At 36.9% G+C, this 15,821-nt stretch overlaps 1 protein-coding gene across 1 annotated transcript in view; it reads left to right on the forward strand.

Moving 5' to 3' along the window:
- LOC134496297 (collagen alpha-6(VI) chain-like) overlaps nucleotides 1-9,448 on the forward strand; it is a 53,426-nt gene extending 43,978 nt beyond the window's left edge. Inside the window, exons 28-36 of the mRNA XM_063302037.1 lie at nucleotides 296-358; nucleotides 1,917-1,952; nucleotides 2,053-2,089; nucleotides 3,970-3,987; nucleotides 4,317-4,804; nucleotides 6,071-6,167; nucleotides 7,051-7,725; nucleotides 8,507-8,603; nucleotides 9,055-9,448. Of these exons, the coding sequence (XP_063158107.1) occupies nucleotides 296-358; nucleotides 1,917-1,952; nucleotides 2,053-2,089; nucleotides 3,970-3,987; nucleotides 4,317-4,804; nucleotides 6,071-6,167; nucleotides 7,051-7,725; nucleotides 8,507-8,603; nucleotides 9,055-9,058 (1,515 nt within the window). The 3' untranslated portion in view covers nucleotides 9,059-9,448. The remainder of the gene's footprint in view (nucleotides 1-295; nucleotides 359-1,916; nucleotides 1,953-2,052; nucleotides 2,090-3,969; nucleotides 3,988-4,316; nucleotides 4,805-6,070; nucleotides 6,168-7,050; nucleotides 7,726-8,506; nucleotides 8,604-9,054) is intronic.
- The last annotated feature ends 6,373 nt before the right edge of the window (nucleotides 9,449-15,821 follow it).

Consider the following 15,821-nt stretch of genomic DNA (forward strand, 5'->3'; position numbering starts at 1 on the left):
ACTACTTTTTAAAATGCCTCTTGATTGCAAAAATGGAGAGGGCTGGGTAAATATTAGAGATAAATCTAAATTTATCTGGATACATGGAATTAATTGTATATCTCTTTAAATGATAGCCATAAGGCATCAGAATTAAAATAATTTGTGGATGTTATATAGTATTTTTAACTTATCGCTTCAGATTACTTAGGCTTCGTCAGCATTACTCACTTGTTCACTAATTCCAGGATATGTGGCTGAAAGTTTTGTTTTGTTTTGTTTTTTAAGATAGATTCTTCAATGTCATTGTTTTTAGGGTCCTGCAGGTGCCACTGGCCAAAAAGGAGCACCAGGAGACCATGGTCCTCCAGGACACCGGGTATGCAAATTTATACCATTTTCTGTAGGCAACCTTATTTGCATGGCAATTTGCATTGTGTCTTTGAGCATGATGCAATCATTTCTAAATTAAGTGACCTTTGTAAGTTTCCTCTTTCCATGTCACCATAGCTAGTGCATGTATTCCTTTTGGATCATCTGAGCTCATGTACATGGACTGTCTCTTAGGCCTGGGATGCAGAATGCCCTGATGGTATGTATCACTAGAGCTATTTGCTCTGGGCTGCTCAGGTCCTCCAGTTGTGCTGCCCGTATCTTGCAGCTTTCTTTTGAAAACCAATGAAGCAATTTCCCCAAAGTTTTAGGTGAGGAATAGACAAGAATGGTTCATTATGCCTTAGACTAGGTTTTTAAAATTTAATACATTAAAACAAATTCTAATCTCCCTGCAAAATAAAAACAAAACAAAACCTCCCAGGCCCATCTTCTTACTTGATGTAGCCCCAATTGTTTCCTATGATTGTTGTTGTTGTTGTTGTTGTTATGGTTGGTCGCACAGTCAGCCCAGATGTTTAGACTGGATATGGCATTTTTATCCACCTATCGAGTCCTTCCCAAGGACCTAGGATAGGCAGATGTTGTTTGATGTTGTTGTTGTTCTGCATTTTCAAAGATCCCTTGCTCCTGTTGTAGAATTAATTTTGCTTCTTTGTGGTTTTAGGTTAGGGTTTAATTCAAAAACATTTACTTGACTACACAAGATAATGGGAGAGTGGTGGGCTTAATGAAAGATTTTTCTCCCTGCATGTACCGATTTGTTTTATTATGCTTTGAAGCTGTAATGTGATTTCTGTTATCAGAAGGAAAGAAGTAATTCAGCATGTTGGCTGAATGATAGGAGTGATAGGAGCTGAAGTCCAATATAAGAGGAGGATGGCACACTAAAGAGGCTGAGATAGGTTATGGAGATAGATATATTTATTTATTTGACATTATGGACCACTGACTATTGAGTTCTATTGGCAGTCCACCCTTCCCTCAAAATCAGAAAACTAAATCCAAGGATATTAACCATGAGTTAACAATCACATTAAAAACATATCGTATCACTACATGTGGGCAGGAACTGTTATAAAGGACTCTTACATTGATTGCACTTGTATATTCATGGTTGTCTTAGTTCCCACTTAGCACATTTGGGAGAGTTAGTGCTTATGAACATGTGCAGTATGAGTAGGAGGGTGGCCAGTGGCAATGGCTTTCATGGGTCCTAAATGTTTTTGGCTCTTGCGGTTATTAACCTCAGATGTTCATACAGCACTTGTGAATTCCAGAATAGCTGGGGTCATGTTTGTTATGTGCTAGTTTAACATAATTGTTTGGCTTTGAAGTATGTTGTGTTTATAGTTCCTAAATGGGATCATCTCATTAACAAATATAAAAACAGTAGCAAATGGCCAGACTGAAGGACAACATTTTGCTACAGTTGTCTCCCATCATGGTCCCCTTTTCAGCTTCATCATCCATTGTTCTTAGGCATGGAAAGACATTTCTTAGTATTTTATTCAAATATTTTCTTCCTCCCTCTCTCCCTTCAGGGTAACAAAGGAACAAAAGGCATTTCTTCCTTTTCAGTAAGCATTTATTATATCTACCTTGCACACTGAACAGTATCTACAGAAACATTTTTCAGATCATCCATGGTTTCTAATTTCCCCTTTTTTCAATCTGCAGCCATGTGAGCTCATTGCTTATATTCGGGAGCACAGCTGTAAGTATTAATTTGTAGCATAATAATTGCCTTGTTCAGTCATTCAAATATCTGGAGTGCTTTCCATTCAAACAAGCACAACTGGGTTCTGTACGAGTGAGCACTCTTAGACAGCAGCCAGCGTGCCTCATTCCTGCAGACATTCCCACTCCAAAGGCCTATTAAGATAGTCTGACCCCAGAGGTTTATGGTCCTGTGGATTATTCTGTTATGGTGGCAGTAGGAGCAAGAACAAAAACAAAAGATAAAAAACTAAAAACAACCCATCCACTCCTTTTTTCTGCTCCTGTTGCTCCTACACAATCTCTTTTCTGAATGATTAAATGTTCCTATACAAACACGGAAGCAAAATATAGATATTCTGCCAATTTCTTTGGAAGAGTTAAATCTTTGGTAGCCTACTATACAATTCTGCCAAGTTTGCAGATAGAACTGCTTCCATTCATTCATATAAGATTTGTTTCACAGTCAGTATCAGAGACATTGAGGTCTTCTTCTCGTTGAGTTACGTGGGTAATTTGGTTCTCTTTGCCCTGCATTAAGAATGCACACACTATGGCCCCAAAACCAAATGAGCCCCAATAAAACATTGGGTGAGAATTCCATATCTCCTCTTAAAGTTGCTGCCAAATTATAACTGGAAAAGAAGGGAAAAATTAATAAATGCATGTGAAATAATCCTGTTAAATGTATTTAAATAATCAGATGTAAATATAATTAGATTTAAAATTAAATTAATCAGACTTAGTCCCTTGCCGCCTATTTCTTTGTCCTGGCCATGTCTGTTTTTAGGGATTTGGCCTTTGGAATTCTACTCTGGGGATGTTTGCCTTGGTGCAGCCATGTCATTGTTATCACAGGAGCTCAGCGGGATGCCAGTCTGTCCCAGGCTAATTTGAAGGTTGTCAGAACTTTAATATTATTTATGGTCTAGCCTATTCCTACATGTTCAAAATTAATCCAGAGAGAGCATGACTAGCCCAAGGTCACCCAGCTGGCTTTGTGCCAAAGGCAGGACTAGAACTCACAGTCTCCTGGTTTCTAGCCAAGCACCTTAACTACTACACCACACTGACTCTCTTGCCAAACACTACATTTATTCATACTGCATCTCCATTAACTATATTAACAGTGTTTTTCTAATAGATCACATTCGTCTGCACAACATTTCTGTAGCTAATTATTAGATATTTTAAAATGTTCAGATTTCTTCTTAAGATCATACCGCCTTTTTTACTGACCCTTTTCCTTCGCTTTTGGCTTATTTTTCATTCTATTTTTTAAAACTGTCCTGTGTTGTTTATTTAATAAAACACAAAGCAAACCCCCCACCCCTACACACCCATAATGGGAAAATTGCTCCACAACCTAAAAAGAGGCACATTAGGAACAATACAATGAAAAATGAAGCCAAATACATTGAATAATATAGAAATAATTTGAATAGTGTTCATGGCTGGCAACATGTATAATGTGACAAAAAGGAAATAGAACAGAATCACTCACTCCTAGTGTTAGCTTTTTAGACATGATTTCTGAGAATTCTTTCTTATTTAACAACCATCAACAATGTTGAGATTAAGCTTCCAAAATCCTTGTCTGGGTAGGAATTATTAGAACTACTGTATAGTCCTAACACTTTTTAATAAGACAGCCTCAGGAAGGAGAAAACTGAAGTCATTAACAGATTCGTTCAAATCAAATTCTTGCTTTATATAAGTATGAATGACCTGTGCATTTAAAACCAGCACTCAGACCATTGAAATCCAAGTATGGCTGTAAAGTAGGAGACAAAAAATAAAGCTGGGTCATACATTTAGAAGGAATATCTGGCCATTTGCTAAACAATAATACCACATTGTTTTCTCTTTTTCATTTAGCTTGCTACCAAGGTAAGTGCTTCATTCTCCATTCAAATGCACTCATATATCTAAAAAGATGATTGAGTGCTTCATCTCACTCTATGAATGTAGAGGATCACAATAATTTCCTGCCTGTGGCACCTGCCACATGTTTTTACACCAACCAGCTTACCATGTGGCATAGCATTGTGAGAAGTTTGCAAGAGAAATACCATCTAGCATTGCTTATGGTGGCATGGGTGGCATGCTGTAAAGAAAATAGGATGGGGACTCCTGAAGCATAAATTAGCTATCTTTTGAAATTAGTTTTTTTTTTAAATCGTGTCTGGTTCAATGTGCAATCTTCTCTGTTGTCCTAGGAACAGCAGAATGTCCAGCATATCCTACAGAACTAGTATTTGCTTTGGATATATCCCAGGATATCACACTCCAGATGTTTGAACAAATGAAAAAGATTGTTACAGAGACTGTGAACCAAACCAACATCAGAGAGAGCAATTGTCCTGTGGGAGCCAGAGTGGCTGTTGTGTCCTTCAGCTCCAACACCAATTACCTCATCCGCTTCACAGATTTCCAGAGCAAGAACAAGTTGCTGCAGGAGCTCAATAGACTTTCTTTCCAGAGAACAACCAACAGACGGGACATTGGTGGGTCCATGAGGTTTGTTGCCAGGCATCTCTTCAAGCGAACTCTCCAAGGTGCTAATGTGAGGAAAGTTGCTGTCTTCTTCAGCAATGGAGAGTCGGACCATCCAAGTTCTGTCAATACAGCACTCCTTGAGTACAGCGCCTTAGACATTGTTCCAATCATCTTAGCATTTAGTAACATAACTGAGGTCAATCGTGCTTTTCTGGTGAGGTTAAAGTTATGGTCTTTTACTTTTTTTGCATTCAGTAATTATGTGTGTTCTGCCTTACTAACAAGTTTAACTTTGCATGTAGATGTTTTCTAACAGGTATGAAGATATGAAATAAATTATTAGAAGATAAAATTCATTTATTCTAGGAATTTTAGTTTTGAATCATATGGAGAGCACAAAGATCATATATGATCAAAAAATGTTTGAAAGAGCATTATGTCTGTGGACTAGTCCCAATGAAATATATTGCAGAATATATAATATTAAAATTATGGGTCATATTTGTTTTTGTTTTTTATGGGTCATGTTGCTGCTATCCCATAGCTGTTCTCCAGTCACCACCACCAGCACTCAGACCATTTCTCCCCCTTGCTAAACAACTTCTGTATTTCTGCTTTATTCTCCAAATGAGTAAGAATTGCTTGTTCATGTTTTTTGACTGTGCTTTGGTCCTTTCCAGTGCATAACTTTCCAGCATGATGCATTCTCCCAGGTTTTCTATGTTTTTGTTCAAAAAAGAAGAAACAAAAAAGTACCACCAACCTATTGGATATCTGTCTCTGGACTTTAATTGAAGCATTGGCACCCAGAAAGGCTGCAGGCCATCTGAGTGCGATTCTGCAGTTAGCCCCATGCTAATGTCTCTGTCTGTATGCCTCTACAAAATCACTTTATAGCCTGCAAACAGGATGGTATGAACAAAAGGCAGTCTGATTTGGTACTAATAAGTATAATACCTACTAAAGTACATCAACATAGCAGTTTCCTCTGTTTGTATGTCATCACTCTGTACTGGAAGCAAGTCCTAATTTTCCTGGTGGAATAAGGACAGCCCAGTTCCACCCCCCAAATAGCAAAACCTTTCCTCTTTCTTAACCTTGTGGTCCTCTGAAAGATCACAGTATGTTTTTTGATATAATTCTTATATTAAGACAACATCTAAAGATTCAGACTGAGGTATTACTTTTATCAACCGCCCAAAGTCCCTACTTTGGGGGAGATGGGCGGTGATAAAATTTGATAAATAAATAAAATAAATAAATAAATCTAAACATTTTTTTAATTGTTGAAATTATATGCATGCATTTTCAGGTATGCCGGAGAATAGGAGCAAACACTTTAAATTTTGTGTCTAGTTTATACTAAGAAGAGAAGGGAGTGCCATATAAACTACCTGGAGCCCCTGAAGCAAAGGTGGAATATAATTTTAACCAATGAATAATGAATTATCTAGCAGATTTACCTTTTTTAAATTTTTAGATGGATGATTCTGGACAATTTCAAGTCATCACCATTCCCACCAGGGGAGATTACTCACCATTTTTGAAAAGATTCCAACTGTGCACACTTTGCTATGGTATGAAGAATGATAATCTTACATACATATTTGAAGGAGATGACTGTATTCTTTTGTATTGAACCAGAAGCCCGAGAGAGTTTAGCAGAAATCTCTGGGTTTCTGAGGAGCTGTTACTAAAATATATGTCTTGGTTGTTTTATTTTTTTAAACTAATTAAATATGCATACCTGAGGGGTATTTTTTGTCCCAAATTATATAATATTTACTTTTATATGTGTATCTGTCATGAATACGATGATGAGCAGGAGGAGGCCCCTATCCAGGGGGGAAAATGCATGCGTAGTTTAGAGACTTTGAGCTGTCATTCAAAGAAACCCAGAACAGACCTGCCTTGAGTTTTGGGGTTTATCTGTCTGGGTTTTCCCACACTTCTTCAGTTTGGTAGGATTTTATGTCTACAATAGCAGTTAAATAAAATACTAGAGACTTCCTTCTCGTCTCGGCATGGTCTTTGCTTAGCCAGGACAGTATCCTGCCTTTTCAAGGCAGCATATATGGGAGACTCACCAACTGAGCTCCATGGGAGTTCTTGAACCTGGTCTCCCCAGTTCCAATCCAACATCTTGATAAGTAACCACACTGATTCTCCTTGTAGTACTTCTGCCAGAAGAACTGGAGAATATTCCTCCTGTCAACCTTCATTTGAATATAAAATAGAAAAAAGTGCCTCACAAAATCTCTTCAATGAGTTCCTTTGTCAAAATACTCTACTGTGCTATAAAAATAGAACAAGCACAGTTCTGGAAGTGTGTACAAATCATCTGGTTGAGAACAATTTGATTCTGTTGAAACTACTGTTCCTGATTACATAATAAAACCAATCCCTTGAGCATTATCGTTTTCTCCGTAAAGAGAAACCTAAATTTCTGTCCTTTTCCAGATAAATGCAAACCAGATGCTGTCTGTGGACATACCAGAAGAACCAGACCACCATGGGAATATGTGGATGCTGCTTTTGTTTTGGACAGCTCAAGACAAATAAATCCTGATGAGTTTAAGAAACTGAAGGCATTTCTAAGCAGGGCTCTGGACCATTTTGATATTTCCTCTCAGCCTGCAACTTCTTCTGTAGGTGACCGGGTGGCTCTGGTGAGCCATGCTGCACCAGCATTCAAACCAGAAAACCAGGTGATGCCTGTAAAGAAAGGATTTGATTTAGTGACTTTCAATACAACATGGTTCATGAAAAAATATATCCAGGAATCTGTTCAACAATTGGATGGTGGGGCGGCTGTTGGCCATGCTATCCAGTGGACAATTAACCACATTTTTTCATATACTCCAAACCCAAGGAAACACAAGGTCATCATTGTTATATCTGTGGGCGGAACAAGTCAATGGGATAAAGCAGTGTTAAAGAAAGTGTCTTTGAGAGCCAAGTGTCAAGGCTATGCCTTGCTGGTAGTTTCTGTGGGACAGACCTACAACAGCACAGAACTTGAAGAGCTGGCAAGTGACCCCTTGGACCAGCACCTGGTTCAGCTTGGCAGAATTCACAAGCCTGAATTAAACTATGCCATTATGTTCCTGAAACCCTTTCTACATTTTCTTTGGAGTAAGTGTTTACAACCTGTGTGGTTTTTGTTTTTAATCTCTGTAAGGCCTTCCCCATCACAAATGTTTCTTTTTTTTTCACTATTGTTTTAACATACAGTAGTACTCACATTAATCTCATTAGACTTTTTCAAACCATTTCCTCCATGTGTTCATTTTATACAGAGAGGGAGGAGTAAAAAGGAGCTTGGGATTTTTTTTTAAAAAGTAAAGGCCATACATTAAGCCAAACTTCCCAAAATTGGCCTCTTGAATGTCACTGCATGGTGCCAAAACAATCTGGAGGGAGACATATGACAAATTGGTCATGGATTATCCTCCCCTGGAATACAGAACATTTCTGTTCATGAATGGTTGCTGTGTATAGTGTCTCAAATGCCAGAGTAGGAAGTCTACCAAATCAGGGTTCAGGTACCTTTGGGAGAAAAAGTCAATCCACAGAGGAGGGATCACCTCAGATTGAGCTGATACAGGGAATGGATGCATCATAATTAAGAAGTGGGGTTAGTTCTTAGCTTTCTGCCTCCCATTCATTGACTCAAACAGAATTCCAGAGGAAGACTATGTTTATTTTAAAAAAAAAAATCGCATTTTGGGGATTTTGAAAAATTATTGCACCTAATTTTATTTTTTTTTCCAAAGCTGATCCAGTTCAGGTATAAATGTTTTTTATATTTGTATAGTTAATGCTGAAAGGGAAGATGTTGCAAAATATTCAGTGGGAAAGCATTTGTATGCTATTTCTAAATGTTTATTTTTATGCTTTCCTGTGGTCAAAATAGATGGATTCAACAGCTATCCACCAGCTGAACTTAGAACAAAATGTCATAAGGTCAGCACTAAAAAATCAAGATACGTTTTGAGGCGTCACAGTCACAAGTAAGTCAAGCTACTCATTCACTATAAATTGCTTACCCTTAATATTCATCTGCTCATCTCTTCATTTTAGATCTGAACAGGACTTATTTTATGCTCGATTCATTTACTTACATTCATAAAAATAATTTAACTGAAAACTTCTTAAGAGCATTCTGATTATCACTTTGAAGTCAACCAAGGGAACAAGAGAGAACATATCAGTCATGTACAAACACAGTGATTTGAAAATGAATAAAATGTACAGTTCTTTAAAAGAGCTAAGCATTTATACAATAATGAACTCATATATTCTACTGAGTCTGTTTTAAGTATGACTAAGGATGACTTCAACCATTAATTTATTACTGTCATGGCTAGTTTGGATTTTGTTCTTCAGTATGTGGAAGAATTCTTGGGATTATTTTTATTAATCTTCCAAATGCACTCAAAAATTGCTTTTGATATTTTTCAGATGATTGACAGAAGATGATATGAACTGGCACATACACAGATGCAAAGAAACACAACTTTTTCTTTTGTCAATGGGTAGAAGGAAGAATTATGTTTATAATAGTGTCCACTTGTCCCTTTCAATGATGTATAGAATTCTAGGAACTTCAGAAGAAACAAGATGTAATATATAAAATCTATGGAGTGATTGTGATTCTTCTCACCTTTTTAAAGAAAATCTTTCTTTTTCAAGGTTAACACAGTCATGTCTTCTGGACATTGCTCCTGCCTTAATTCTTTATATATGTTCAGAGATATAATTGAATAAGTCAATGTCCATTCATATGCTATTTCAGCTTTCTTTTGAACATGTGAATGGGGTATGGCTGAGAAATGTGTGCATCACAGCTACTATAGTGATATTACATCAAACAAAATAGGCACATTAAATTGGTTTATTGTCACAAGTAAACAAATGAACTTAATTTTTTTGACCTTTTCATTAAAAAATGGATTTAGGGGCTTCACTTGCACTCTGCTAGAAGCTATGAGGGAAATTTCAAGCAAGTCATGCCAAAGTTTTCAGTCATGCTCAAAACAATAGGACAAATTTGTTGTCACTTATCTTTTTGATTACAGCGGGAAGTATCACATTACTGGGCTCCAAATCACTTTTCCAAGTAAAAGAACTCCTGAAGATACAAAGAAGCTGCATTGCTAATTCAGGAACATCCATGAAGAAATAGTAATTCCTTAAGAAAAATTTTGCATGCTCAGTGACCTTTCTATTACAACAAGGCAGTCAGTGGCTTTTCCAATGTAATAAATTTAGGTAATATTTGCATTCTTGCACCTGAAATGTTATGCTGAACAATACTCACACAATTATATATAATTTATTTTTTATTTATTTATTTTATTTATCAAATTTGTCACCACCCATCTCCTCTCACCAGAGGGACTCATTTCTCTTTTTTTATATGTATAATCTTATTAAAAATGTTAACAAAGAAGGTAAAAGCTAATAGAAACTAATATAGAGTAAGAAAAAGAAATCAAATCAAAGAAAGAGCTAAAAGTGCAAAAGCAAAGAAAGAAAAAAGATACAAAGAAGTAGCTTTCAATCTTCTTTACAACAGTTATAAGTACAATTATAAATTTATCTCTTGTTCTATGGTTACAACATAATTCTATTTTTTCTATAAACTATTCTTTCTAATCATCAAAACCATAAATCATAAGTTTATTTTTTTCTGTTTCATGCAAAAGGTCTATAGGGGGTTTCCAGTCAACAGTAAATGTAGATATTGTCTTTTCTCTGATCAAAGAAGTCAGTTTGGCCACCTCAGCAAGTTCCATCATTTTCATCTTCACCAACCATTCCTCCATTGTAGGTATTGCCAAATCTTTCCATCTTTGTGCATATAATAATCTCGCTGCAGTTATCATGTATAAAAACAAAGAACCATGACATTTTTCCAATTGTTTGTCCATCAGTCCCAAAAGAAAAGCCTCTGGTTTTAATTGGATATTGATCTTTAAAATCCTCTGAATTAGTGTATGTATTTGGATCCAAAACTTTCTCACTTTTTTACACATCCACTAAACATGATGAAATGTCCCTTCTTGTTCACATTTCCACTATATTAATTTTCCTAATACTCTAATGTGAATTACAGGATTTTGTCTGGCAACAGTCTGGTCAATCCAGATGGTCGAGGTGAATACTCTAATGATATATTTGGCACTTTGAAAACCTCTGGAGTTTACTATCCATCCCATGTTGTGCACTCTGGCAACACACTCAACAGAACGTTCCACTTTTATTTCCTTTATTTACATCTTTTCCCTGTTCACTTTTTGTCTACTTTTCACCCTGTCTTCAGAAATACAACTGATTGCTGAATCTGCTCCCTCTGCTGCATTTCTGAATGTCCAGCTTTGGAGATAAATATCTTCCCCTTCTTCATTTTGATAATAAAGAGCTCTCAGTTGGGTATTAGTTTCTATACTAACTCTCCTTGTTTTCTTTAATTTCTTTTTCTCTTTATTTTTTAAAGAGTCACTAGTGCATGTTTTCCATTTTGAGGAGTTATTTTTAATTCTAGATTTGTTCAATTGAAATGTAGCTGCATGTTCTCACAAATATCAAGAAATGCATATTGACAACCTTGCAAATGTTTATCTACAATGGTTAACATAATTAGATCAAAATTTAAATATCAGTCTAAAATTTAAAAATGTAACAGAACGAGTGCAGGAGAGCAGACACCTCCCAGACGGAATAAATAACTAAAAATTAGCAAACTACCAAGAAGCAAGATTGATACACATGAGATCTTCACTATTTACATTTAATACATTTGCTGTGCTTCATTTTGACAGTGCTGTGTAGCAGACCAGTAGTGCAGGACCTACTAATTAGGATTATGCCAAAGAAGGGATAACAGATCCTACTCAGGAAAATGCTCAGGAGGGAAAATGACTATATCAGACTGCATAGCTAACACTGCTCACAGCCCAGACTGTTAGATTTATTCTTCAACAGCTGTTGACAATCAGTAACAAAACAGATATACTTCGTAAATCTTTCAAATTTCTTGATATCCAAGATAATTGGAAGAGTTGGGCTGAGGTTCCTGCTGGCAGAGTGCTAGAAAGCATTTGGCCCAGGAGAGATCAGAAAAGTCACACACCAGGCATTTCTATAAAAAATAAATTTATTTACAGAAAGCACAGAAACCTATTTACAGGCTTCTGCATTCTCACAGGCTCTCAAAGAGCTGCTTACTGTCTACATGCCTAAAGAGAAGGGAAACTGAAACCAAGCTAACTGCCCTTGCTTCAGGCTATTAACAACTATTAACACCTGAAAAGAGGACAATTAAATTCAACCTCTTCACCCGCCAAAATCATTTGTTACCACAGAAACCTTAATCTGTAGCAGAAAACAATATACCAAACAGTCCCCCCCCCCCCCAAGTTATCTAAGCTGATGACAGTGATGAAAGGAAGAAAGGAAGAATTCTACCCAGGAAAAAGTGGAGGAAATTCATATGTCACATACTCTTTCAACTCTTATCAGTTTAAATAGGGAGCCCACTTTGTCATGCTACAAGTGTTCTCAAGTCAATAGAGTGGTTCTACAGATAAACCTGGAAGAAATTAACCATGGAAGGTGGAACTCTAAATGGTCTATAATTTTTTCAAGTAATTATCTGCCAAGCCTGTCATATCAACCTTGAAGAAATAATTTGGATACCAAGCCAACACAGGCATAAGATAATTGTTTAAATGCTTAATATTGTATTGTTGCTAATTATATGATACTGTTCTTATTTAATTTTCATATAGTTGCTTTTTAAAAAAAAAACTGTTCAACCATGTCAGATTCTCGGACACTGCCTGGCAAGTCTCTGCAGTTTTCTTGGCAAGGTTTTCCAGAAGTAGTTTGCCATTGCCTCCTTCCTAGGGCTGAGAGAGAGGGACAGGCCCAAGGTCACCCAGCTAGCTTTGTACCTAAGGCGGGACTAGAACTCACAGTCTCCCAGTTTCTAGCCTGGTGCTTTGACCACTATGCCAAACTGGCTCTCTAACATACAGTAACCTTTTAACATAACCTTTTAGCATTAGGTGCATAAAAAATTATTCTGGTCTCCCGAGTTAAGAGGTTAGTGATGTAGCTTTCGTTTCTCCACCCATGCTTGTTCTATTCTTTTGTTGTTGTGCTGACTCAAACAACATCATCTGAGTCTTAGCCAAACATTTTTAATGGGAAGCAGTACAGATGTATTTTAAATACATAAGTGAAATTCAATTAATTAGAGCTAACTAGCTTCACTGTTCCCATTATAGATAAATGATTAAATTAAATCAATCTTTTCTTATATAGCATATTCTCTCTTCTTCCTCAGGACAAATTATCAAATTATCAAGGCTTTAAAAGACTCCCCACCCCCCAGAATTAACTACATGGCTGACCAGCATTCTCAGCAAGTATTCCCTTTGCTTGCCAGATTAATGACCTAAAGTTCTTACTTGTAAATCATTACTCTTTGAAAAAAAGGAATACATGGCTGAAATTTAGAAAGCGTACAACAAGCAGCAGAAGAAAACTACATGTTGATTTTTATCACCTAGTTGGTCACAAACAGCAGTTTTTGACAGGTGACTTTATAATTTTATTTCATTTTACTTTGAAATCATTATTGTCCCATTTATGAAGGAATTTGTAGATGTTAAAGATACGGTACCTTTGCCACTGCAAACATGGGTTAATATATACCCTATTTTTGAGAGCTAGTCAAAGCCCTGGGCCTGGATGGATGCCGCTGTCATTTTCTCTTTCCTATAGAAGAGAATATGTGTAGCTCAGGGTTGAATTGTCCATGTAAAGAATCAGTTGGGGAAGGGCAGCACTTGAGCCAAATTGGGATTATGGTATAGAACCAGTGGGGTGAACCCTTTGTCCCTGCTATATTCCTAATGAAAATCAGGCTCCCCGTCCACTTATTCCATGCTGCGCCAGGGAGCTTTCCTGGCATTGCAACTAGCAAGTGCATAGGCTGCAGGATAGCTAATTGAATAAGTACAGATGGAATTGTCATTCTACTTGTCTTGGGAGGTTTTGTGGGTTTCTCTTGATTTGCTTCATGTGATCCTGTCAAGTCCACGAGCAGCATTTCCCTTGCTATTATTTTCACAATTGGTGCCTGCAATGGGCTCCATTTACAAGGAACGTATAAACAGTGAATTGGAATATTCAAGCAGTGATCATACAGCTTTTCTTACATAACCTGGATTAGAGGAAGATTTTGCCAAGATGTTAAATTAGTAGATTTTGGGTGTGGGTTACCCAATCACAACTATTTATTTCCCTTATTGATTTAATTTTAAATTCCCTTTAATGTTTTTCCAATAGTTCCTGGTATGTCAACCATTTGTCTTTGTCTGCTGTTTGTCCATATAGAGGCACAACCTGGGTTCATATCTATTCCATATTCTCAATATGGCAATCTAATAAAATTATTTTTGGAATCCATATTAATTTTAGCTTTATTGTACTTTAAATATGCATGCCATCCAAAGTTCAGGTTGTGACCTCTAGTTCTAAAAGTCTCTAGTTTCTCAGCAACATCCATTCTTTGATCCAGACCAAACAACAAGCAGCGAAATTCAATTTCAAATCTGGTAAACCAGGTGAGGTCAGGTCTCAGCCATGGTTTCTGCCCCCACCCCACCCCTCTTTCCCTTACGAGGTTTTTATACAGTCTTCTCTTTCATCGTAATATTTGTCATAATTTGACTAGCCATAGATGATGGATTCTTTTTATGATCACTGAATATAAATTTGCAGTTTGCTAACAGCATTTCTACAAGTCTCAATGGAATGAACATCACTGGGTCCATAAAACATTGCATACTTATATACATTCCACTTTAGCAGTAGCATATATATCCATTGAAAGCCATTAGTGAAGCCTTTGAATTGCAATCCGTATTACTACACTAGGTTGACTGTGACTCTGAGGCATGGAAGGGATCAAATACATTCTAGTACAGTTCAGTACAGTTTACAGTTAAATACAGGTTAATATGAGTCCAGTGAGCCTGAAGAGGATGCTTGCCAAACTTTGGTAGTCCTATGATCAAAAACACATTCACAAACACCTATAAAGAATGTATGACATCATTCGTTATGCAAGTGATAAGCATACCTCTCTAAAAAATTATCAGGATTTGTGGAAGATATGATCAGTTTGTAATGGAATAGGAAGGAGATCTATAAATGATGTGGTATATGTGTAAATGTATTGTCTCCAGAAAAAAGTTCGATTAAAAATAGTAGTAATGGATTGTAAGGGTGCAGTTTGTGTGGAGTACAAGTATGATTGAGGAAAAGAAGGGAGAGCTACATCGCCAGCTTTGCCCTTCACGGACAAAAGGACTGACTCTACAATTCACATTGGATGGGCATTTTAAGCCCTGTATGATGAAAATTGCAGGAAATTATTGGCAGAGTTTCCATCCATCCATCCATCCATCCATCCATCCATCCATCCATCCATCCATCCATGAGCAGTGTAAGTCCAAAAACAAGATTAACAACTTTTTTTAATCTAAAAAAGGACACTGTATTTCTTCGTACTTAGCCAGAATGAAAACAGAAAATCTTGGTCCTATCAGCACACATCACATAGTCATGCCAATTTTATGACCTCTCTTCACCCACTACAACTTTGGGTGAGCAAGAAATGGTACATGTGGGCCCTGACCTACCAAAAGTTTGCCTGACTCTGCTTTACAGTGGTATCAGATGCCTAGAGGCCTTCTGTAACTTTATGATCATCTTGTCCAATCTGAAAAGTCTGAAATTTTGAAAGACACAACTTCTATATGCTAGATCCAAAGGCATCCTTCTGCATTCAGGAGCCATTTGCTACTGACAGAAAGGCTATTTTATATCTTATGTTCAAACTGGACTCTTGGGTGAAAAAAACCACAAGCGTTCCAAAAGATCCTCTCATGGCATGAGTTTTTTCAGCATCCTGCACAATTGGAAGATCTGAACTGTAGAAAACCCCCCTTACTGTGAGATTGCTCAAGCCTTTGTGTAAAAGTCAGTGGAACATTTGGAATAAGTCTGAATCCAACTCCTTCCCTTTGCTGATAAGTTTGTCTTATTACAGCTATGTCATAAAGTCATGTCTCCTGATGGGATATAAGTGATACAAACAAAAACAGCTGCCAATAAACCAAAAATGAAGAGTAACTGAGAACACTGGGTCA

Source organism: Candoia aspera, chromosome 4 (assembly GCF_035149785.1).
Source record: "Candoia aspera isolate rCanAsp1 chromosome 4, rCanAsp1.hap2, whole genome shotgun sequence".
Lineage (NCBI taxonomy): Eukaryota > Metazoa > Chordata > Lepidosauria > Squamata > Boidae > Candoia > Candoia aspera.